This window comes from Haemaphysalis longicornis, unplaced genomic scaffold, assembly GCF_048455015.1.
Source record: "Haemaphysalis longicornis isolate Haplotype H1 unplaced genomic scaffold, Haemaphysalis longicornis Haplotype H1 scaffold_5, whole genome shotgun sequence".
Classification (NCBI taxonomy): domain Eukaryota; kingdom Metazoa; phylum Arthropoda; class Arachnida; order Ixodida; family Ixodidae; genus Haemaphysalis; species Haemaphysalis longicornis.
Window position 1 is genome coordinate 1,216,061 of NW_027526385.1, and position 25,363 is coordinate 1,241,423.

Sequence of the window (25,363 nt, forward strand, 5' to 3'; positions counted from 1 at the left end):
GGATGCACGGCAATGACAGCAGTGCCCCCAGCCACGTCAGGCCCTCCTCGTGCACCAGCTTCCTGGCATTTTGCCATAACAGCTTTTCCCTCATCAGGCAACGTACAAACCTCCAAAGCAGAAATAAGCATGCACCCGAAACTGCGCTTTGTAATGCCATTTCCAACCTGCTCACTGAATACTGTCCGTCAAACAGAGAGTTTGATCCCCGCCTTCCCTTCAAACATGAAGAACTGCTGACAACACTGTGGCCTCACCCTGCAAAGAGGCCACACAGCCTTCCCTGCCCCCTCCTTCTTCTTGGTGGCATGCAAGGCTGGGAGCGACGCTGCTACGACAGATGAAAATGTGATAGAAACTGCACTAGGCGAAAGAAGGAAAGTAGAGGGTGACAAGGCGCCCACTGAGCGTGATAATAGCGTATGGCACCATTCCGAACAAGCAAGGTGACGAGTGCAAAATAAAGGACAACAATGATTCACAGGGGTAGCCTGATACTACACCATGTTGGAGGGATTTCAAAAGGGCAGTAAAAGAAAATGTGGCACTTGCAGGCAAAAACACACTTCTCCACCGGCCCCCGAGAGAGAGAGAGAACAAGCGCAGTACCTGTGCCCGGTCAGTGGGCTCGAACTCTCGCTCCATGGTGTGGGAGGAGGAGCTGGGGTACTCCCGCGACACCACACACAGGAACTCGGCGTGGTCGTCATTGCCATAGTTGTACGAGGAGCCGATGTTGATCAGCTGGCCGTGGGATGGGAAGGAGCGAGTGGAATGGAAATCAATTCACGGAAAAATTCCAACAAGGGGCTGATTTTTAATTTGACAGCCATGATCACATGACCTCCATATTTGTAGTTTTCTTACACCCATAACACTGTTCAAGAAAAGAAGACGGTAATGCCCTAACCAAACAATTTAAAAACAGAATTCAAAAATGCACGCAGACCAAGTCGGCAGTTCTTGAGATATTGAGTTACAGAGCACTAAAATGCTAGTAATAGTGATTTTTGGTATCCAAGCGGGTAATTGTCTGTTCAAACAGTTGCGCATCAGAGCAAGTATTTTGTTATTACAATAAGAAAACTAAAATTACCAATCTCTGAAAGTACTGATACGGAATTTTCCTGTTACGCTTTTTTCGCTGCTATAGGTGCCTACCAGCTGAGTAAGCACAGAATGGCACATCGGATGGTCCATCGCAGCATAAATTATTATTTACAGCCTCCTTTCTCCGTGTCAGTTTCGACGAAACCAACACCAAGGTGACCACCATTACAGGGGGGTGTTTGTGACAGCACCCTTCGCGCCACACTATCCGGACACCTGTGCACGCAAGAGTGAACAAGGCGAGCACATCCACACTGGCCATCACCCGGGGAGCATGACGTCAGTCCCCAAACCGAAGGCACAGTGGCAGCACAAACAGCAGCCAGCGCCTTGGCCACGTCACGGGAGCCCCAACATCGGCAGTTTGGGGCGAGGTGCTCAACGCGCCGTGCTGACGCCAATGCTGAACTTTCCCGTGCGTGCAAAGATTAAAATTGATTTAAAATATGTTCTAATGAAGGGCTACGGTTGTAACTTCCTAGGCAGCTTTTACATTTCGTGCCAGTACTCCTTTAAAGGGACACTGAAGTGAAATGTAAACACTGCGGGATTACTAGCGCAAATTGTGGTCCGGAGTCCCCAGGCCATGTTTCGACCACTCTGGGAGCGTTTGCGCGATTTTATTTAGTAAAAAAAATTAATTCAAAAATGCTGTCCTCCTCTCTTTACGCTGGCCCATTTTCTGTGGCGTTTTCATGTGACGTCGGGAGGAGCCGAGCTCGCAATTGGCTGCGCTACTGCACGGCCTTCAGACAGAGTCAGTCGGCCCAGCGTTTCGTCCGCCGGCCGCCGACGGGTCGTCGCAATTCGTTCGCTCAGTTGAAACAAAGCCAGGACACGTTTGTGAATGGAAGAATGTGCCTTTCTTTACTTGGTTAGTTTGTATACACTGTATCTAGCTCCAAGTCAAGGTCGTTTCACACAAGCGCTGCACAAGCGCACATGCGACGCTTCGCTGACTGGTATGCCAGTAGGAAAATATAAGGCCTCTTGAAGGCGGGAGAAGAGTCAGCGAAGTCAATATAGGTACTAAGGAAATAAAATCAACTGATATTTTTACCATACAGCGTAAAATTAGGGTGCGGAAGCACTTTTTTGCGCTGGGTGAACAAGCACAGCGGCCAGCAGCACGACTACGCATCTGCGAACGCTTTTCCCTCTAAAAAATGCAATTGCTAGACGTGAGATATTGTGGAAACTTGGGGGATGCTTACTGCACGAACGCAAAACAACAAATAGTCACCTAAGCTGCTTGGAATGCTAAAACTAAATAAAAGTGTAAACTGGTATATATTTCCAAGGTCGGCAGCGCTCGCCCGAGGCTGAGTGGTTTGGAGCGCTAGGTATGTCAGCGCAAGTGTTTTGCAAGTCACAAGTTCGAATCCCCGCGGGTACTTTTTTTATAAGTTAACTTTTTCGTTTTCCACCGATGTTTTCTATACTGAGATCACCTTTTTTTGGGCCGCAACATTCATTGCTCCACGAATTAGTTCACAGAACGCGTGCAGGCTGGCACTGGCGCGCTAGCGAGTTCTCGTTGGCGTGCTGTTGCCATAAGCACCGACTGCTTGCGGGCAGTGGGCACAGGCCAGAATCAACAGACCCTTGGCCTGGTGCGAACACGCTTTTTACGATAGAGGCATGAGTGAGGCAAGCTCCAAATATGGGGGAAAAGCGCATGGCATTTGAGCGTCTGCGGGGACGCGGAGGGTGTTCATGCACTGCGTAGGCCTCGGCTAGTGAATGCTACGATTCCAAGCCGTCCTGGGAGGCTTATCTTACGCATTTTACAGCCGACAACATGGCAGAAGCGCGGTACGATGATTACTGAGATATTGAGAATGCCCATCCAACAACGCCATTGGTTGTGTTTTACAGAACCGAAACCGAAACCAAAACTTGTTTGATTGCTAACCTTGGGCATCGTCCAATCACGGTGCCCCCTCTTCCCAACGTCACAGCCTTAGTTGGTGCGGCCGCCGCAAACCGCACATGGTAGTTTTTCTTCTTTCGCGCTTTGTAAAATAATTACCGATTTGTCAACCGGATAAACGATGAAAAGTGTGCTAATTTGAGCCAGTCTACGCAGTGCAAGCAAAAACGGGAGCTTGACAAATTCACTTCAGTGTCCCTTTAAGCATGCTTCAGTAACTAGCCTGGAGCAGAATAAAAGGCTCGATGAAAGGGGTTCGTAAACAGTTGCACAAGACATCTACGTCCAGGTCTGAAGACGTGAGAGACGGTAGCATTACTTGATTCTCGAGGCTGCACTTTGGAATGGCACTGCTAAGCACGCACCACCTGTGCTCTTGAAGCACTGAAGGTCAGTTGTGAAAGTGAGAGACTAGCCGAAACAGTTCTAAAGACTGTACAGAAGCCACTGAGAGAGCACCACTTTGTCTGTTAAAAAACCTGCCTCCACTGCCTGCCAGGGCTTGGACAAATATGCAATATGCCACCCAGTGGGTGGCATATTGCAGGGCCCACCGTAAAGTGCCCCCCACACCAGCACGTTGCGAGAAACGGCACTGGTGCTCAGTCGGCAAACATCAGTGCAGCGATGTGCCTACACAAACACAATGAAGGGGAGAACACTGCTGAAACCACCTGCCCTCTCTCTTTTCTCCATCACAGTATCACTGTCGCCTAGCCTACTGGCCTGCTGTGTCTTTTGCACACTCAAGCTTCAGGCGGTCAATGAGCACAACTGATAACCACGGCAGCTGCAGACAGCTAGCCTTCCCCAAAAGAATCCCTCAGGGTGCCCATTAATGCCAGACATTTCTCAAGCTATCCTACTGCTTTTGGATTTGTCGAGGGTACTGTACTTCAGATGGGGGAAGCTTTTCACCTCATGTGGCGACCTCAACTGTTTATGTACTACAAGTGTAGCGAGGGCACATATTCTGGAGATTAACACATTACTCTTTAGAAAGCAAACGCACACGGCAGTTCCATGAGCATTCTAGGAAGGGATCTCGGCACATAGGGCAATGTGCCCGAGTGCCCTCGGACACAATGGCATGGTGGCACCACTGCCGCATGGCACTTTCTCGCAAGTCCCTTTCCCGCTGCTAAGAGTGCATTAGCGTTGCTTTTGAAAAGAACTTTTGCCACAATACTGAAATTTATTGTTCAGTGCAGTAGCGTTAACTGTTTCACAAAATGGCTGCTAACACAACTGCAATAACTCCTTTACTGGTAGGGCAGTAGTGCTGCCTGCAGTCTTTGTAAACAAGCAAATAAAAAAGAAATAAATGTCTTGCACGCCCGCAAAATAACCTTGAACATTACAGGTGTGCGATTATTCAGAACTTTCCGTGCATAGGGGCCCCCATAGTTTAGGTTTTTTGCCCCCATTAAAGAAACAGCCTGAATGGAACCTGCATCCTTGTGCCATGAAGCAAGAACAAGACAGGAAGGGAAACGTTGCTTCCTGGGGCGGCCAGATAACGTCACCAGCGCTTGGCCCGCGCAAGGCCAGCGGCATCTGTCCCGGGGGAAGATCGGCATTCCACAGGCCTGGAATGAACTGTGGGCGCCGCTACCCGCTCCTAGGCTGTGGCAGCTACTAAGCTGGTGCCGTGACGGCTGCCCACCTGCTCAAAGCGCCATCCGTCGGACATGGTGGACACCATCTGGGTGAGCTCGTCCTCGTGGCACTGGAGCACACGGTAGACGTGCTTGCGGGCGTCGCGTGCCTTGTGGTGCTGGTTGCGCTCCACAATCAGCCGCTTCACCAGCTTCACCAGCTCCGCTATGTTGTAGAACTCCGCCTCCTCCAGCACCCCTGCGCTTCCACGCCACCTCTTATGCGTGTGCCAGAGGGCAAGGGCTGGCACTGCAATCGCGTGCCACAGCAGCTGGCTTCTTTTCGCTCTTGAAGCCAACATCAACAAACAAGGGCACCACTTCCTTTTACCCGTTCGCCTTGCATGGAGCTCCCGAATAGCCCTTAGAGCAACGCTAACTGCCCACTTCCAATACAGTGCTGTTCTTTCACAGCCACAGGCAAGTTGAACGCTCCTGCCCGGTGTGCTCATGACGGCTCACTCACTGAAGCGCGGCTCACCTAGGCACCAGTGCCACTGGCCTACCCAACGCCATTTAGAATGCCTCGGGCTTCCCAGACACGTAAAACTTCACGAGTTTTCATTCTTGGACACGAAAAATACACGGAACACTAGCCACATAAGCTTCGCCTCACAATGAAATAATGCTTTGACGAGACACACTGACAGACAATAAACAGTGCTCAAATAAAAGTGAGCTACCAAGGGCTAGCACTTTCAAAGTGAACAAAGTAGAATTTTCTCTTCATGGTCCCTTTTCTCTTCATAGTGCCCACCATGAGGGCCAGCCCTTTTGTTTTTTCAAGGCAGACTGCATGCAGATTAACTATTTCCTTTCTGACAAAATGTTCCTTCAACACTGTACTACAAAACACATAGGTTCTTGCTATTCTCTTGCAGGATATGTGTACACATCTAGAAAAACTTTTCACGTGGCCAAAACATTTCCACCCCTAAACATTCTTTTGGCGTTACTTATTGCACTTGCTATGAACTTGAGCCATTAGGAACAGTGTTGCAGTTTTTACATTCTGGTTTGCAACAATGCATGCCATAGTGTTGACTGCAAGGGAAAAACATCTGCTTCTTTGGCCCCCTGGCCCCTCTTGAACAGGACAAAGTGCAGTGCACTGAGGCTTGTGCCACGACCCAGCATCCCGTGATCCAGGCCATCTAGCCTGTGGCACAAGAAGACGCAAGCCTTGCAGAAATTCACACGGCTACTGGAGCCGGCTGACCCCCTTGCAGAAGAGCCCCGGCCTAACAGGAAGCGTTCACAGTGCTTGGACTCTGCTGACAATTACCTTGTCTCTTCACCCCATTCACCCCATTCCACTGCAGCAATTGAGCAGAGTTATCCCCCGTGTTATCACTCCCCTGCCAGGTCATTTCTGCCCTGCCCAAGGCATTTTCTGCGACTAAGCACTGCCACTGACTGGGCCCTCTGCTGAAACCAAAATAGAAGGCACAAAACACGGGAAAGTAATGCGTCAATCAGTGGCTGCCCAAAGCCTTCTTCGAGAGCTGACCAGCTGGGCTCTGCTCAGCAGCCCCTCACATGCCGGGGTCAACCGTGCACGAAGACGACCCAGCCCCCCCTGCTCACCTTCTTCGGCAAGGTCCTTGTTGATGACCAGCTTGCCGTGCCGCAGGTAGTTAAGGATGGGTCCAAAGTAGGTCGGGTCGCGGTCTATTAAGTAGGCCCCCGTCTCGTCCTGCAAGGGAGGGGCAGCAGGTGACAGCTCTGCAAGGTCTCCTGGTTTTCGCTTCGCTCCCCGGCCAGCCCGCTTGGTCGCAGTAAAAGCTTGCCCCGCTTTCGTGGCCCCGCAGCCAAAGGTTGGCAAAGAAGGTTTCCTACCATGTGTGGCACGGGCTATCCGAGTCACTGAGCTTCTGCAGGAGTACATTAAAGGAAAAAAGATGTTTTATGCCTTACAATCACGGATCCTCCTTTTCGTACTGCAACCACGTTTAGTTGTTGCCCACACCATGGCCGCCACTGCTGATGCCCACACAACTGCATTTGCACGATGTCGCACTTTCCATTCTTCTTTGGATTTACAGTGCCGCCGAAATGCCTTCCAGCCACCACGGATTTTATGGCAGCCAGTAGTGAAGCCATCGCTTGAATGACACCACCTTTGCAGCTGTTGCCATTGCCACAGCCATCCCCACCAGCGCCACTGCATATGTGGGACGTCGTGCCGTGAAGTATGTCTATAACTTTCGAAAAGGGGAAACTGTTTGGGAAACGTTCTCTTTCCCCCTTGGCTTAAGATTGCTCCCATCAGTGAAAAAAATCTGTCAGAAGTTTGAAATAAACAAATTGAACCCCCGATCAAAAGACTTGATTCTCCAGTGTATTACTTGCATACAGCAGAACATTGCTAACGGTACCACTGAAACTCGTCATGTTTATTGGTAGATCAGGTAACAGCAGCGCCGAGCCTGCACGAAGATGCACTTCTGCTGCCGGCTCTCCAGCACATATACCCTTCGGGGAAGTTATACATGGCAACTGGATAATCCTTTTAGGCCTGCAGTGTGGGCCACTGGTGGGGCTTCTCCCTCCCTTAATTTCTTCTTTTGCTTGCTACTTGAGCCTGACCGTGGCTCCACAAAATGTCGCAACAGCATTGGTTAACAACATGCATCAGAAGCTACGCACAATGGCATCAGTTAAAACCTGTTCACAGTGCGACTGCGTTCATTCCAAAGCTACGCGAGTCGTAGTACGACGGCTTACACAGCAAACCTACTCTTCTAACGGTTCAACTTATCATTTTTTTTTCTTCTTTTCTTCCACTCTGTGCTGAGTGTTCATAAATGTTTACTTTGGTTTTAAGAGCTGCATGCAGTTGATACTAAAATCTCTCAACCGACAAACCTTCACCGTTGCTTATCCTTTTTATGCATTACATATCAGGCAGTTCTACGTCTACGGCCTCTAGTGACAAAGCATTTCTGTATTTGCAGAAATGGACCTCCTTGGTACTGCTGCCTTTTGTGTAAACAAGTTTACTGCTCATCATCCCATATTTTGCACCTTGCTACAAATTAGGTATCACTTATTAAAGTTGTCAACTTCCCACATCTTACCAACAGTATCGACATTGAGTAGACTTCTGCAGGAGGACAACAAACTCGAAATGCTCTTGATAGTTTGCTCCACATTTCGTTTTCTATAGCATCTGTTAACAGTGCCTGGACAGAAATGCAACCCCGACATGCCGAATGTACTTAAAGGGCAAATCTGCCAACAAGATACCTAACGTGTCCTACCCCACAATTTATAAAACCTATGCAGCACAGAAATGTGCCCCCTTTTCACACCACCTTCAAAATTTTGAGGCACATGCCATGCGGGCTCATTTTGAATGTATTTCAATGAAAAGGAAAAAAAAAAGCAACAATAAAATAATGATTTGCCTCACCCTTACAAAAACCAACGTAGCGAGGAACCTTCCAAACTCTCAGCCATGATGATTTCAGGTTTAATGGCGCGAGGCCGACAAAGGCAAAGAGCGCCATGACGATCGTGAATGAGATGAGAAAGATTTGTAATAAGGCACTAGTATAAAATTTTCTAAGAAAAATGGTGTACAGGGCCATGTTAAAACATAATGAGTATACTAAGAGAAAGGGTGCCTATATGGGGTGACATTAAAACACAGTGAATGCAGGCACCTAAGTAAAGCCTCAGGTCCCGCCATTGTTTTGCAACACGTCATGAGCACAGGTGAGGTTATGGGCAGTAAGATATGTGTTTTAAAAAATCTACGTCTGCGAGGTAGCTAAAAACTTTTTTGTAAGAGAACATGGGATGGTCTGCAAGAAATAATGAAGCGTGCAAGGGAATATTATATGTGTAAACTTCATCAAAGTGATGTTTCCTTTCAATGTTGCACATCTTGCATTCAATAAGCACATGAAGGACAGATAGTTGCCCTCCACATCGATGACACCGTGGCTTGTTTGTGTCAGTCAACAGGTATGAATGTGTGATGTGTGTGTGGCCGATTCAAAGTCTGCATAAGGCCACTTCTATTGATCTAGCATGTTTCTCAGAAGGAGGTTATTCAATTTTAAGTTTAATGACATGTAATTTGTTGCTTATTTCTTTATCCCACTGTTGTTGCCAGTGCTCTCGCAGCTTCCTCCTCACATAAGGTTTGAGGTCTTGATATGGAACTAGCTTAAAGGGGTCCTGAAATACCTTCCGCCGATGCGTGGGTGTACATGTAACCAAATAAAGCAATGTATTAGCAATCTCCTCCCGCAAGAATTTTGTTAAAGCGATGAGTATTAGCTGAGAAATCGTAAATCAAAAACCGCGCATTATCGTCGCGCCGCGTTTCCTCTTCCTTTCAACTTACTCTCCGCTGTTGACGGCGAGCGAGCCTTCCCTCCCATGATGCTGCGCTCTTCGGCGGTGACGTACTTCCGCTATTGCGCTGCTCACACTGCCGTCTGCTACGGGCAAGCTTTGTTGACACCATGAATCCCGCACTCCGCTCAAGGCTGGAAAAGCGAACGAAAAATCTGGCCGCATGTGTGCGGCGGCCTGGGCTTGCCCTTTCGCGGTGTAAGTTGCGGCAGAACTTTGCTATCGGCGGCACGTGACTTTTTATCGGCGGCGAACTCGCAGCCGCACGGGGAGGATCGTGCGCTCGCTCCCTTGGATGCACAGCGCACTGTTTATCCAAAAAGCGCCGTATCAGATGTGGCCCCGCTGGTGCCGGGTCTTATTTTGTGGCAGTGGTAATTCCTGCCGGCGGCATGTGAAAAAGACATTTTAAACCGATACAGAACCCGTGTGCACAAAACGCCAGTTCAGCTTGGGGCGAAACGTGGTCGAGAGCGGCAACGTTGGCAAAACATGCTCCGCCGCGGCTCTGAGCTTTCTAGCGCTGGAGCGAGCACGATTTCTTTGACAATATCAAGCATCGGTTGCCCTGGCAACAAGGCACAAACCGCTCTAGAAGTCAGTTACGGTTGCGTGATCCCGGTTCAGCTTGGGGCCCCACCTCGCGGCATACGGGCACTGCAGGCATACTACTCACTCCCATTTGGAAGTGCGAGATGCGTTTGGCATTATAGGAGGCGATGGTGTGTGTGTTGTGGACGCCTTTGTTTCGCGATGAAATGCGACGTTGTGCTTCTGCGGGTGGATAGTGCTTCCCATGGTCTGGATCATCTTTCTCGAGCGGTGTACGACTCAACCTCGCATGGGGTATGTGCAGTGTGCGTGGCTAAAAGCCATCTCGGCTTGTACGCCAGAGTTAGTGACTTGCTGTTTGTCCCCGCAAACCACGCGCGAGGTGAGTGCCGAATTTACGAGGGGCAGGAGGAGGCAACCCATCGTCTGTCAATCGCGGTTCGGACTTGCAACGCATGTGGTGACGTTGTGTTCGTTCGAAACGCATCTCTGGATTGTTTGGAAGTTAAATAAAATGTATGCGTCAAACCCGGGCATTCGGCTCAGGGTGTTCTCTGCGATTGCAAAAAAGAAGTGCCACGGGGCTTCAACGCTTTCTTTATGGAACGTACTCAAGTAAGAGAATATTCATGTCGTGTTATGGCCCTGTTGCATTCAATACAAACGGTTAAGCGTTTGTTTACACTTGTCTCGTTTGTCGTAAAATGTCCAAGCACTCCGCTGGCAGATCAGCCGGCGAGCCGACGCTGAGCAGATGACTCATCTCTTTGCCGGAAGTGCGTGAAAAAGCCGCCCAATAGCAGGATGTCTAGCTCATGACGAACATCTGGTAATCGATGACGTAGACATGTGAAGATGGCAGCGTCCAAAAACACGAAGGGAAGGGTGAGAAAAAAGCGACAAACTTTGCAACAAAAGTGTGAGCTTTCCTCTGCGCGTAAAAGAGTAATACTTGGCACAGATGATGTTGATGACCCAATCTAACGATTGCGCTAGTCAATTTAGTGTGCTCAAAACGCCTTTCAGGGCCCCTTTAATATCTATGCTCTCACGAAGGGCAGCAGCTGCAGCACTTTGGACAGCGGCTTCATTTCCAGCAATGCCACAGTGGCCCGGAACCCAGCACACTGTGACAGCAAGCTTGAGACTATAAGCCGAGTACAGAGCTCTTAGAACAGCATTAAAAGTTGGGTTTTTACTAGCCTTCAGAGATGAAAGCTTTGTAACAACCCTCAGCCAAACTCTCAGCCACATTCCGTAATAGCTGCAAATAAACCGCATACACTAATAATACTAGCATTAGTCTTGAAGAGCAAAAATACATTTGCCACGGTGGCACAGTAGCTAAGGCATTGTGCTACTGAGCCCAAGGACAAAGTTCGGTCTCAGCCACAGTGGCTGCTTTTCAGATGAAGGCGAAAAGCGAAAAAACCCATGTACCGAGGTTTTGGCACACATTAAAGCTGCCCAGGTGGCCAAGGGTAACCCGGAGCCCTCCACAACCACGCTCCTCAAAAAACAGGTGTAGATTCTCTGTGTTAAGCCTCATAATCTGAACGGGGCCTTTCCCTTGTGCTGCAATTCTGGTGGGCAGGCACATTTTCCTTGGCAGAATCGCTCCACCTTAGGGGCTTCCCTTAGTTTACTTAGCCATGCTGTTTCACGCGGAATTCAGCTAGCTTCAGCACGTTAAACCCCACAATCCAATCACCAAGGATCAGTCGCTACGCACTGGCTATTTCAAGTTGGCTCCACTGTAAAAGAAACCCGACAAAGCCTGGACGGGATTGCCTCACAGATAACTGCTGCATAAACATTGCAACTGCCGAGCTTTTAAGGTTCAACCGGCAACTTTATACATTGGGAACACACATCCAAACATGCCAGTAACAATCATGGCTATGAAATATGCAAGGTAAGAGAAGGCCGATAAAAATTCTGGCACGATGCTGAACCACCACCAAGCTCTAGTTACTGCCAAACACAGTTGTTTTAGTTCAGCTGCTTTGCAATCATTTTCAGCCTACGGTAAGTTGCACTCCCCCTTCTGAACACTTAATCTCTTCTTGGCAATTTTAGTTGTCTTCTTACTCAAACATGCTTCACAGGCTGCATACTGCGATTCAATTCCTCTAGCATCAGTCATAATAAATTTTACCTCTAACTCTGAAGCCTGTTCTAAATGGTGAGCTTTTCGTCTGCGAATTCACTGGAACGAACATTCGCACTTGCAAAGTTCACAATGCCTGGAAATGTCGCCTACATGGCCTGCGAACTTCGCGATTTTCGCATTTCATATGCACATTGTTTGCAGACCGAATGAAGTCTGCCACGAGCAAAGCTGGTTGTGATTTTAAAAAATAGGCTTTCTTTTACTTTCTGGGCAAATTGTTTCAGACTGTTGTGCAGTAAATATGAGTTTATTTGCGGTTTCGCACAACAATCGCCAATTATTTATTAATATACGCCCACATAGCAGAGAAGACAAACACAGCAAGCAACCCTGGGTTCACTTGTTGTGCATGCCATAGTTTCATACTAATATTAGTATCAAACTATTGTGCATGCCCAGCACACCTCGGTATACCCCGGACAGCGCTTCTTAAGTTCTTCCACATTTGGGTTCTACCGTATTCCAAAGATAGGGCCTTTTTGCCACTTCACCGATTAAGCATTCGCTGAAAACGGCACGCGACACCGTGTTGTGCAGGCACATGCATTTGTTTTGATGCGCCCTCACTTATACAAGCAACGCCACCTGGTTGCCAAGCTGCAGATGGTGATGCCACACCGTTCACCTAGCTGTGCTCCCACTGGCCACAGGTCACGCCCCTCTACACTGCAAGAGCTGCGTTCACAAGGGATGCTTGATCATTCCAAATATTTGGCACTTTGCGGCCACAACAAATAAAGGTAGTTTTGCCGCACGAGCGGCGCTACATCTGCAAATTCTCAATGTGTGTTGTCATGAGTAACTTCACCCTAGAAAAAGAGAATAGGCTACACAAAACGGTCTGCTTGTCCGTGTTTCCTTCCCGGTTCTTGTTTGTTTTTGCGCAATCATAACCATGAACTGCCTACAGGCCAAGTTTGAGTGCTACCTAGTGGGAAATCAAAGTATTCCAGGAAACAACATGACACATCAGTGCCCAACTAAGAAGGAAAGCTAAACCAATCAAAGATGCAAGCACTTCCCTGAGAAGTTTGGATGGTCAGCATGGCAGTTTCGTTAGAAGCTGCTGCAAGAGACTCACAAAAACATGCAACAGCTATGGCAATCTTCGTCAACCTATCAGTGAGCAAACATGCACTATGCTGTTAGTCAAATCCTAGCCATTTATGCAATTACGGATCTCCCTTTCTGACTACCCACATCATAATGTAACCCAGCCACACCGGTTAACCTGCACTTCTTTCTTTTTGTACGCCCGCCAAAGTTGGGCACATTACCCAGACGGGCTTCAAAGGAGTGTCTAGCTTGCCGACCAGAAAGTCTGAAGAGTGTAGAGTTGAATCCATGCAGAGCAAAAACTGCTACATACTTCTGATCAGAAAACTCTGCCACTGTAGTGTTCGACGTCATTTTTTTACCCAATCGGCAGAACCATTCACTACACCACGACTAACGTGGCCATCGGCAAAATTACATTTCATAATTCTTAATTATAATAAGTAATGAATAATTTATAGTGACCAGTGAGCGGAAGAGTGGCCGGTTGCATAAAAATCACGACAGACTGCTCTCACGATGAGTGGTGAGGAGGGCGGGAAGCAGTGGATTGGAGTTCCGTCTGGACGGAGCTAGAGTTACAGCCTATCACTTTTAATCATAAGGAGTGATTTTTATTTCACAGTGACTCTGGCTAGCCAGTGAGCAGAAGCAGTTTTGGCCGGTTGGGTAAAAATCTCGGCACACTGCAAGTTGTGATGAGGTTGGTGTTACCTCTGGACGCAACTTCAGTGATGAGTGTGGGAGGGAACGAGGCAGTACACAGAGCCGCTCGAGAGCTTACCTTCCGAGCGGGTCTGAGCCTTGATCCCTTACAGGGAGCCCTGTCAGCTAGAGATCGGCTCCTTTCCTTTCATGAGGTTACGTCTAATTACCGCCTCTCCCGCCGTCTACTGCCCCCTGCACACCCGGCGCTGTCTCACGCTAAAGAACGCCCATGGCGCTTAGTGCAGACGTACACCCTTCCTTGCCTGTCCCGCCTGCACCGCAAGTACTCCTCACCCCACTGCCCCGCTTGTGGGGTGGTCCAAACCATCGATCACCTCCTCTGGAAATGCCCCCACATCGAGATGGTGAGCACTGGGCGAGGGCTTTGTGCAGCTCGGATTCGGAGGTGCAAGAAGCCATCGTCGCTCGGACTGCTAAAGTCAGCAGGGATCTTCCTCTCTCAGTCACCACCCCTCCCCCGAATTAGCCCTTGCGGCAATAAAAGTTTTGTCTCTCTCTCTGTGTGACAGTCGCCCTTCCCTCTGGCCGGCCCTCGTACACACTTCCCACTTTGGGTACGCACTAGACGGAACGCTAGACACGGCCATCTCTGAAAGGTCACAGTCTAATCAGCTCTGTGGCCCCAGAGGCATACCGTTTCGGGTGAATTACGTAAGCACACGATCTAGCAGTCCCCATAAGAAGGCCGTTCGCGACAACCGAACACGGGCCAAGTGCCTAGTACAGTGCCCTTTTTTTCAACGGTTCCGCGCGACGTTGGTCAAGAGAAACCTAAGCAGTTGACTGCTTGATGAAGACGCACGTTACTGAAGTCGTGTATTCCGGCGCTGCATTCAGGCCACGCACTTCGAAGAACCTACTCGTTTGCCAGCAGAAAAGCGACCGCTCAAAGAGAACATGTATTGTAGCGGCGCAGTTCCACCTTCGTACGACCAGCATTAAAGAAGAAACAGAACACACCCCGGTGCTTCCGTGCGCCAAACACGGCGCCCGATCATTCCGCACGTAGAACGGCCGGCGAAGGAAGTTTTGTTTCCGGGCACGTCCGGCGCAAAACAAAAGAAAAAAAAATGTATCCCGCAGAATATACAAGCTAGGAGGAGGGGCACATCCAGTAGGCTTTTTCAAGCGTTCCTCTTCGACTGGAACCACCGGGGAAGGCTCAATCAACACCGCGAAATCGGTCCATCCAGCTTTGCGCCACTGACATGAGGAGGGGCGCGTTTGCGATTGCGTTACAAAAAAAAAAGCCGGCCAAGAAAAATCGAAAGGCTAGCCCCAATGGCCAAACTGCGACGCACATTAATCGGTGAAATCAGGAAGTGCTGCGGCTAGCGGGTTTCGGCGCGAAACGCGCTGAAAGGAGCAGAAAAGAGACGTCGGCGGGGCAGTGCGGAACGCACCTTGTCAGAGTCGAGTTCGGGGTCCTCTTGGCAGAGCCGGTACAGGAATGACTTGGGGTCGCGGCACAGGGTCGTACGCGTCGTTAAAAAGCACGTCCCGCCGACGTTCAGCTTGACCCATTGCGTGTTCCTAGGCTGCTTAGGTGAGGTCGCTTTGGCGTTTCCAACCGACGGCTCCTCGGTGCCGTCGGCCGTCGAGTTGATGTCCCTGCCCGCCATCTTGAGAGACAAACCCCGACGGCCGGTTCCAAGTGGGGGCATCAGGTGGCGCCGTGGGTGGCGCAACCAGCGTAAACGCAACCTTACGTACTGTTTCACGGTTTACGCCGTTTTGTTTTTGCTAATTTTTTTGCTAAGGTCACAATAATTTCGCACATTGACCAGAATAGGCTTCAACGTTTTTACACGAATAGAAAAACATGTAGTACCTTTGCATGAAATTGTAAAAGGCGGGTGCGGTGGTTCGGTGGTTTCGGTTTTCTTTCAACAAATTTTATTTATTAAAGATTGTTCTTAATTTAAAAACTTAAAACTAGCAGTTACAGAAAAAATTTTAAGTTAGAAATAATTGACCGTGTTATTTTGAAAAAAAAAATTTTTAAAAGGTGTTAGTGCAGTTTGCTGGCAAGTTTGCCAGGTTAGAGAGTAGATCAGCCGGTCACCTTTCCTGGGAGAAGATGGCAGCGCGGAGGATCGCGAAGTCTGCTGTAGATTGGGCCGCTTTTGCGGAGCGCGTGCCCGCTGAACAAAAACAGTTTTTTCAAGCCCTGAAAGCGCGGTCTGATGGCTACGTTCGCAGGTATGTAGGTCTACATCTTACCTTTTCAGGCAAAACTGCCTTTGCCGGCACTTGGGGCCGTGTCCGTCCCTAACCATGGGGTCAAAGCCGGCACGTCTCTCCTGTGGGGCTTGTCTTCCTCACCGTACGCACCGAGCTGGAAAACAAATACTTGCCCTAAGGGTTCAAACTCCTTTTTGCAGGGTACTAAGCCTTCCCGAGAACCCGCCTCCAATCGACTTTTCCATGTACCGAACCCGTATCGGAAACCCTGCCCTCGTTGAGCAGTTTGAAAAGCAGGTAAGTACTCTAGAGTCAGTTTTCTGCGTTTACGATCACCCGGAAATCGTGCAAGTAGAAATTTCGGATAGTTACAAGGAAGCATTTGAACCAGCTACCAAAGGGGCCAATGCCACCTCGTAATGGTCGGTGAGCGTTCGTGGTTGATGCCTGAACTCGATCGGGTCCGTCGGTGAGTATCTTCTCTGCCTGTATCTGATACAAAGTGACGGGCGAGGTTATGCGCGGCTTATACAGTACGCGCGCAATGAGGTACCTCGGCGTCGAGGTGTTGTGGGAGCTCGCAAATTCAGGGTCGTCGCTGAGGAGCACGGGCTTCAACCATTGATCTGGAAAACATGCGAAAAGCTGTCCGAGATCTACTCGACTTCCGTAATTATTTGATGAAGGAGGAGTTTAACGAGATTTATTCTTGTTTTCAATTTCCTAGTTTCGTGGTGGGTTCTGCTGCTGAGCCCAAGGACGCGGGTTCGATTCCCGGTCGGGGCGACCGCTTTTCTGATGGAGGCGAAAAGCGAAAACGCCCGTGGGTTCGCGATTTCGGTGCACGTTAAAGAGCCCCCATTCCCCCCCTCCTCCAGGTGGGCAAAATTAAGCCGGAGCCTTCCACTACGGCGTGCCTAATCGCCTGTGTAGCTGCGGCGCATTAAACCCCATGATCAATCGTCGGTTTTGTAGTGGGGGCCAGTGTGTTGATGCAGTTAACTTGCACCCCTGCTAATTGGAGTCTCAAATGCCTTTGGTCTGAATGCCCGCCACGGATGGCGTCCGAAACTCGCAAATGCGTTCAAGATCTAAATGTTCTCACCCTTATCCCGGTCCTTTCGCACAGTTAGTATCAAAAGATAATGAGCCAGCTTAAAATTTTTTTTAAATGGCGCATCATGCAATTGTTTTTTCTTAAACTTAAAATACTGTTCCATACTTGACTGGTGTTATACTCTTTATCCCAGCAAGTGGAGAGCAGATGCTTTAAAAGTGATTCGCAATTTACAAAAAAAAAAAAAAAAACGCTGTGTAATTGCATTCAGAACTAATCAGGAATTTGTGTAGGGATGTTTTTATTGTGACAAGTTACCTATGAGGCAAATGTAGTGGTACTGCATGAAAACTGAACTTGACGGCAACAGTGCTACTGCAGAGTAGCGAGTAAATGTTAAAACTTTCAACTGACATGGAAATAGTAGTGGAGTCCAAGCGATATTTGGAGCCCCTAATGACGTTCCGTTTGAATGCGTTTTAAAATGCCAGTGGCGCACGGGTATAGACCGTCATGCTAGTGCATTATTTTGAACTCGTGTGGTCTACATAGCTTCTTTGGTGCTAATTACTGGTGCTTCCGTTTTTTTTTTTTTTTTTTTTTTTCAGTACAAGGCCTTCTCTGTGCCCTTCCCTAAGGAACACCTAACACCAAAAATCGATGCGGAGGAACGAGCTGCGGTGAGCTTGTTTGGATTCTTTCGTTTCATTGCGATCGTGTCAATCTGTGAGATGCACCCGAAAGCCATTTTAATTTTTCCTGTACAAATGCAAATTCACTGTACAAACGGAACAACATCACAAAAAAATACAAAGATGCAGGCCTGCTTTGACTCAAGTGCAGGCATTTTTAGATCTACTTTAGAATCATTGCGAAACTGTGTTCTTATTGATATGTTTAGGACGTAAATTTTGCCTAACACATTGTAGAGCTAGTTGATTTTTAGTTACGTAAATGTGAAAGCACATAAGAAAGGAAAAAATAGGTTCTTGGCTCAGCACAAGATATAATGAAAAGGGCACGTTAGAGCCTGGTGACAATATAAAATGCCAATGAAGCGGGACAGCAAGAGAGGGAGAAAACATTTATTGCCAAGTCACCGGCCTATGTCCAGGTCAGCTAAACGATTGATCCTGGGGCATCACTGTCTTCACAGTAGTCTAGAATGTTCTTGGAGATCTTCTGGTTACGAAGGCAGCGAGCCTCCTGGGCGGCCCGAACGTCTGTTCCGGGTGGGGGAGCCAGCCAAGTGTCGCATGAGGTGATGCGGGAGAGGGAGGGAGGAAGAGTGTGGGGTAGAGGGGTACGCACCACGAGAAGGGCAGGTTGGGGGGACCGGAGCACTTGCGTATGCGATGGGAGGGAGCAGGTATGAGCCTGGCGGAGAGTGAGGCGCGGGTCTGGAGAAGGGTAGACTTGGCGGGCAAGGCAATAGGAGAGGAAAGTGAATTTATGGGTCGCGCGATCGTGAGGATGAGTGGAAAGAGGGTGGTATGAGGTTGACCAGAGCATAGATGGACCCGGGGAAAGCGCGTTTACTCTTGCGTTGCCGTCCATGTTAGCATGGCCAGGTACTCGTACCAAGACAAAGAGGTGAGAAGGATGTCTGTTGAGAGTGTCAGTCACTAACTGGTTAGAAGAAAAGGGGTTGACGGTATAGCGTGAAAAATTTAGGATGGCGGATTGCGAATCTGTGAAGATGTAAGTGGGGTGTTTGGTGGAGCAAGAGGAACATGGCGCTGATTTAGAACTGACCTTGTACTACCACCCCACTCACACTTCTATGCTCCATGCTAGCGAACAACGCGCAGAGTGAATGGATGGGCAGTTTTACACATCATTATTGTTTTATAGCCTCTGCAAGAAGTCAAGTTTCCTTCTTACGGAAGTTTGCCAGGGTATGCTAGGGTAGTTGCAGGGAATTTTCGAAACCTAGCACCCACAACTTGAGCCATGTTTTGGCATGTTTGAAACAACTGGCATGCTTGTACCGCGAGTGTCCTGCAGTCATAAACCACAGGGGTACCGTTCGGATAATTCAAGCGGCGGTGTCCTGCTGTCTTGCCTTGTCAACATGCACTGTAAGATGATGCTGCGCTCTTCTTGAAATGTTTAAATGCGAGATTGTGCAGTAATTATTGCAACTCCATTTTGAAGTGTGTTGTTATGCACATTGGAGCCCCTATTCAGAAGATTTTGTCACGACTGCAGATCTGCTTACAAGGATTTCTCAGCTTTTGCGTCAATTGTCGTATTCAATTAATGCACTTCTGCTTTGCTTTCAGGGTCATTTTAACATAACAGTTGTTGGGCGAGTTGGCTTATGGTTATAAAACAGTAATCCTGTTGAGTCTCTTCATCGTTCTTGTCGTAACTGCACTAAGCCTTGTTGACGAACTGCAAACAACAGTCAGCTTGGTGCCAAATTTCACTAAATGACAAAGGGTACAAGGCCTAGGGGTGCTAAGCAGCTGTTGTGGCGAACAGAGTAATGGAAGCAGAGCAGGCACGTAGTTATACTCGGGCGAGATGTGCTCCTCTGTGTTGCTGTGGGTGCAGCTGGGGCAAGCCTTGCCTCATGCTTCCTTTTCTCTTTTTTGCAGAAAGAGGAAGTCGAGGGCTTCATACTGGAGTCAAAGGAACGTGTCGAAGGGCACAAGAAAGAGGTGACACTGGGCGCTTGCTAATCTTTCTTTCAGCGCTGTTGGCTGACACCGTGCCGCTGTTTTGCGCATGTCTGTTGAAGGCACACCTCCTTGGACGAGCCCAAATGGCTGCAGGGAGCCTAATGCCATTCAGACGTGTCGTATGTCCGTGCACCACTTGTGCTAGAAATCAGGAGAGGGCATTCGTCGCGATTGTTTCGAAACGAGAACCGTTAAGTTGCTTTGTCCTGGTTATCACTGAAACGCTGGCCGATCCTCCTTCGGAATATCCCCTTGACTTGCGTTTGTGTATGCAAACAACTAATTTATAACTTTAAAGAAGTGGTCCTTGGGTGTTTCTTGACAAAGTCATGTCATTCTCATTGATGTTTGCGTTTAATGTGCACCACGCCAAGGCCCGGTGTTGTTCCTGTACTCCACAAAGAAGTGCTCAAACTCAGTGCCCACCTTTCAGTTCTTGGGCCACTTAGTTCTCGACGTCATGTGTAGCCCCTTTCATGACTGCGTTCACACAATCGGGCAGCCCGGTGAAACTCTGTTTTGGTCTCAACGGCACTGCTCATGAGTGCTTGCTTGCGTGTTGAACAGTATCCCAGCCAAGGGTGAGAGTGTAGGCTGTAGCTGGCCAGGAACGACTGATAGCAACGAGCGCAAGGCACGGCATGAGGGACGAGTGGGGTGCCAGCTCGTAAGCTTCCGTTCGTACGCCTAGCAGCATGGGTGTTGGCCTTGTCGGTGCGTATGCATTGAGCGTGTCCATTGATGCCATAATTTGAAACACCAGCTTTCATTTAATTTTTTTGCAGTATTTTTACTGCTGCTTTAGTTACTACTCTTCCATTTCATCTTGTTATTTTATTGCCTTTGTATTTTGCCAGGCTGCAGCTTGCACTTGACATGTGTGCTGCAATGATTTCTTCTTCTGGGGTGGTGGAATTTGATTCTTGTTGCTAGGTGACCGTTTCGACTTCTAATTAGACTCCCCTCTAAGGCAGTGCAGGCCAAACTGGAGACTCCTATCCAGGGAGCTGTTTTATTTTAAGGGGAGACGTGGGTCTGAGAATTCTGAAATTCGGGGAAATAGTCCTTTTTTTTTTTTTTTTTAACAGCCATTTTCGGTAAGTAGAGCTATTTTTCTTCTGGCCAGCCAAATATTCAAATCCAGCAGTGCGCATTTTAGTAATAATATCAATTGATAGCACCGACAACCACTAAAATCGACCAAGATTAGACGCCACAGTAGCATTTCTTCGACGACTCGTTGCTCGTGTTCTACATGCACTATGACGTCCATCTTGCTATCATTTGAAAGTGCGTCTTTTCGTTTTCAATTCCCCATCAGAACCGCTTCATTTCGTCCATTGGTTACGAGTAAAGCTTGGGTAGACAAAAATTGGCTGGCGATTACGATACTCCCTAATGCAGTATTTGGGCGCAGCAGCAGTGCCCTGAGGCAGCACTCACTCACTCGTGGGTTCTCTCGATGGCAGCAATGATGAGCCTATGTGTCGGCAGCGCGAAGTGCGTCTCGGGAAGGGACCGCAGCCCGCATCTTAGGCAGGGAACGCACACCTTCGTCACGCATTTGCCAGTGTTGCGCAGAGACGAGCGTCTCGTGCAAGCAGAGCGTACTGCCCCCCCCCCCCCCCGCACCCTGCCCCACCGTACTTTTTCGGAGACGAGTCTTGCTACGCCGCCACGGCGAACCACCCTCCCCTCACAATTTTGCGACACTCTCCTTCTTTGCTTTCTTTCACTGTTCGGTCTTGCCATCGTTCACTTGGTTACGACGGTGACGCGGCTCAGCCCTGAGACGGGCGCCAAAGGGCTGCACCCTAAAAGACTGAAGACGCCAACCTATTGGGTACTCGCTGCATGTGACCGCTGGGCGTCGTGGGTCGTCTGCTCAGCACTCCCTTCACGAGGACCGGCAAAAGCCCTGCTCGACGTAAAAATTAAGAAAACATGTCTATCGATAACCAAGAGGAAGAACAAGCAGTATTCGAAAGCGCTTGAAATACGTTTTTCTGCGTGTGTGGCGGCAACATATCGCGAAAACAGCGCCGGGATGAAGGTAGGCTTGTGCTCCCGCGGGCTGCCGAGACAGTTGTGTTAGTGATATGCTTTGCGCCTTTGTCACCGCGCCTGCTGTTCTATTGAGCTCCAGTTAAAAGGAATCGCCTGTTTGTTCCATGTCATGTCGAGGTTGAGGGCTTGGTTCAGTGTGCTGAAGTCCTGGGTTCGAACCGCAGCACGTCAGCTTTGATTTTTCTTTATTGGAACGTTTTTCTACATTCAGTTTCTTTTGTTGTGTGTTAATAATGATGATACGCTATGTTTTAGGTCTGTCTAAGGCTCAGCGTGCAGCCTGTGACAACGTTTGATTGACAGTCTCCTTCATGCGATAGGGCGCTGTGCCGCAAAGTGTCTGGAAACGCGCGTTCAGGAACAGGGTGTTGGTGCCCAAGGAGAGGGTGTGCGTGCAGCCCTCCCCCCTCACGCTTCCTCCCTTCTTTCTGCCAGCTGGCCCGCTTTGAGGCGATGATCCCGGCCCTGCACATGACCATGGAGGACTACTACGAGTACTTCCCCGAGCAGAAGATCGATGTGGACAACCCCACGTTCTGGCCACACGATGGCAGCTGCGACGTGGACGACAGCCACGAGTACAGGGACGACGAGGACGACCATTAGGGCCTCCCCGTGGGGCGCTTGCGATTCCTCTGCGGAGAGTAGCAGGTTACAATAAAGGGCTCACCTTAGTTGCACACCCGTAGTGGGGTCCTTGTTGCACTTCTGGGGAGGTTTAGCTCATGCTTCCTCGCCGCTTACCTCGGGGAACAGCCTGAAGGGGTTGTCACCGAAAAGACAGGACGAGGTGCTGAACGGCAGCTGTTTTTTTTTTTAATTCGGAGAAGAATGCACACACATGCCCTGACCCATCCGATAGGACGGCTAACAAAGCCATACATAGACATATCTTTTCGCTCTCTGCTTGCTGTACATGTTGGTCGAGATATTCTATTTCTTTTTTGGAGAGCACAACCGAAGGCATACTGATAAAATTGCCAAAATTAAGACGGTCATTTTGAGTGCCCCAATCACTTCCCGTGTATTCTTGTCCTTTTCCTTCGAAATTACTGCGCACTCTCCAAACAGCAGAGCACAAGCACAATTTTTACAGTGCAAAGCTAAGTGTCCCGAAACAACAGCCGGCATTTTGTTCCGTCTCTTCTTGAGTGTTCGTCTACATGCACTATCCACATGCACTACATCCAGATGGTGTGGCTCGTGTAATCATGCTCAATGAAATCGTGTGGCTTCTTCATTTATTATAACTGTCATCTTACACGCTCGTCACCTTGACCACATTGTGTGTTCTAAAATGACTCCTGATGTGACGTGATAGCGCATTCCTGCCTCAATTATTTCCACAGCCAGCATTCTACCCTTAGTTTTCATAACAGCGCTAGGACAGGAGGCGACACGAGACAGCACCCAGTCCCGCATCTCCTCCTATGTGTCCTATCCTAGCACTCTTGCCAAAACTAAGTATGTACCAACAAGCCCGTAGTAACACCGTTTTTCAGCATTTCTACCCACACGTCGCAATCGTACTGATTCCCATCAACAGGAGTGCAATGCTGAAAGGCGGTGTGAAGTGCGGTGACTATGGCATCAACGTCGCAAGTAATGCGTCGTACAAATCTCCACGGGACCGCCCAGCAGGAGAAGAACCACCGTCGCGAAGAATGGGCTACTGAACTGGTAGCCCACCGTGCCAGCCTTCCAGGGATGGCTGATCTAGATGCCCACACAGTCCACCTTCCCCCCACCCTTTCCTCAATAAAACTTACGATGATCAGACTACCTAGACAACAAACTGGTGGAGCCACGTGTACTGAGCACCTTGCTCTCTTCAGGGCACCCAAGTGTGCTTGCATGTCCCGAAGGCGAGAGCCTTGCAGTACTTGGACTGTTGGGCTGCATGCGAGTGTCTTTCTTTGACCGGCAGCTTTTCTGCTACACTGTTTGCATCTTTTTCTTGGCTTTCATTTCTTTGTCTTCCTGCGCGAGTTACTTCAGCAGGGATAGTACTGGCACATACCACAGCTTCCTTAGAGCCTGCATGGTTGATGTGCACCTGTGCTACTCGGGTGCCATCACGTTAGGAGTCGCAGGCCACGCACTATTATACAACTTTCAAGTTTCCATTGTGTAGTGTTGTGAAGTGGCCACATTAGCTCTCAAAGTTACCTGGTCAATCCCCCAAACGGGCGTACGCCACAAAGAACGGAACCAGAGCAGTGACAACGTTTGGACTACCGCTCTCAACGTACCACAGTGGTAGCACTTTCAGCTGCTACTGTGATGACCTGGGATTAAACCCTGTCAGATTGCACGTGTTCTTTATGTTCTTTTTTACAACAGCGGCCATTTTCTTTACAGGACAACTGCAGTTCATGGCAGATTGAGCCACCTAAGGTCGAATCCGCGACAAATTGCGATACGGCCCCTTACAGGGGCCGTGCAGACAAAGTACAAGTGTTTTATTCAAAGAATCGGGTGTTATATAGTTCTCCCGGCGCTTGTCTGGCACCAAACGATGCTTTATTCACTGAAAAATTAAAATTTAAGCCGTAATTTTGATTCTGCGGCTGAATCGTGTTTTGTGACATCTTCGATGACATATGCGGGGCAAGTACTGAAGCGAACATTAGTATGCGGGCTAGGGCTTCAGCGAATTCCGAAACACTTTGTTCGGTGCCAGTCCTCCTAGGTGGAGCAACCACACCGCTCGGGGCAGCTGCCCATCCTTGCTTTGTTTTTGACCAGATTTGTGCGCGGATACTGTTTGTTACAGATTGGTTTGGCGAAACATCATGTATTCTCGACAAACAGAGTCTCAGGAGACAATGTCACTATGCCAGTTGGCCGGTGCAAGCTCAACTCGCCGTACACACAGGTGCTTCTATGTTTATGTAAGCGTTCATAACCTAAATTGTTTACCCCACCATACTTACTGCTATAAAAATAATATGCATTAAATTTAAGCACTAATATAGCTCATTCTGCAAGCTTGTAGCCCATTTAATTTGCACTGTATTTTGCCAGCTCCAGCCCATGGCTCCATAATACGTCATAAGTTCTATTGTGGGAAATGAGCTGCAGGGTCACATGGCCTTTCTCTTTTTTCCTAATTATATAGCGACGTTTGCGTTAAAAGTGGTGCCAGTGTTATTCCTCCTGGGCAATCTTTCTGTTGAACCGAACTTGAATTTCATCTTCACGAGCCCTTTAAAACTATGCAAGGTGCATGTCATATACTGTGGACACTCGGACACGATTATCTGGAAGGAAATGAACTCAAGAAAGAAATTGGTAAGAAAAGAATGTTTTATTGCAGTTATCTGCTATAAAGTTTACTAAAAAAAATGACCAAACTGCAATTTAATTCAGGTATGCACCATTTATTCAAGTAGAAAACTGCTTAGCTCGGCACTGTTTTTGGCAATGGAGCCAGTAATTCCATTTATTCAAGTGGAAAACTGCTTAGCTCGGCACTGTTTTTGGCAATGGAGCCAGTAATTACATTGTCATTTATTTATTTGCTTACCCAAAATATTGGAAAGGTAACAGCTCCTGAGGAATAAATTTAATAAGTATCATTTGTTATGTCTCACACAGACCTTTGGAAACCACTGCAAAGACGAAAATTCCCCCCCCCCCCCCCCCCCCCCCCCAAGACAAATGGAGGTTATTACTTCTCAGCTCACCTCTGCTAGGGTAATAAATTTTTGAACCATATCCATAAGATTGAAAATTGTCAGGTTCCTTTTGGGGTATAATTGCCCTATTTCAGATACCCAGTGCTTT

General features: G+C 48.6%; 2 protein-coding genes across 5 annotated transcripts in view; one reads left to right on the forward strand and one right to left on the reverse strand.

Moving 5' to 3' along the window:
• The window catches only part of LOC144137768 (BTB/POZ domain-containing protein KCTD5-like), a 42,624-nt gene extending 27,391 nt beyond the window's left edge, over positions 1 to 15,233 (reverse strand). Inside the window, exons 1-4 of one of the 4 annotated variants that reach the window (XR_013315733.1) lie at positions 14,983 to 15,231; positions 6,289 to 6,397; positions 4,710 to 4,900; positions 610 to 744 (exon numbers count right to left, since the gene is read on the reverse strand). Coding sequence is in view for 3 of the 4 variants with exons in the window: in XM_077669727.1 (XP_077525853.1) it covers positions 610 to 744; positions 4,710 to 4,900; positions 6,289 to 6,397; positions 14,983 to 15,201 (654 nt within the window). In the remaining variant the exon portion in view is untranslated. Of the gene's footprint in view, positions 1 to 609; positions 745 to 4,709; positions 4,901 to 6,288; positions 6,398 to 14,982 lie in introns of all 4 variants that reach the window. The other 3 variants (XM_077669727.1, XM_077669728.1, XM_077669726.1) reach the window with 3 other exon arrangements.
• A 387-nt stretch (positions 15,234 to 15,620) lies between these two features.
• LOC144137769 (ATP synthase subunit d, mitochondrial-like) lies at positions 15,621 to 22,254 on the forward strand. The gene is made up of 5 exons (XM_077669729.1): positions 15,621 to 15,781; positions 15,964 to 16,060; positions 17,429 to 17,500; positions 19,424 to 19,486; positions 22,010 to 22,254. Exons 1-5 carry the CDS (start codon positions 15,660 to 15,662, stop codon positions 22,178 to 22,180), a joined length of 525 nt encoding a protein of 174 aa, XP_077525855.1. The 5' UTR covers positions 15,621 to 15,659; the 3' UTR covers positions 22,181 to 22,254.
• The last annotated feature ends 3,109 nt before the right edge of the window (positions 22,255 to 25,363 follow it).

Bases quoted from the DNA above. Each gene is read 5' to 3' on its own strand.
- LOC144137769 (XM_077669729.1), top strand. From the start codon at position 15,660: ATGGCAGCGCGGAGGATCGCGAAGTCTGCTGTAGATTGGGCCGCTTTT. The intron at 16,061-17,428 runs GTAAGTACTCTA...TTTTTTTTTCAG, and splicing joins TTGAGCAGTTTGAAAAGCAG to TACAAGGCCTTCTCTGTGCC. The intron at 19,487-22,009 runs GTGACACTGGGC...TCTTTCTGCCAG, and splicing joins TCGAAGGGCACAAGAAAGAG to CTGGCCCGCTTTGAGGCGAT.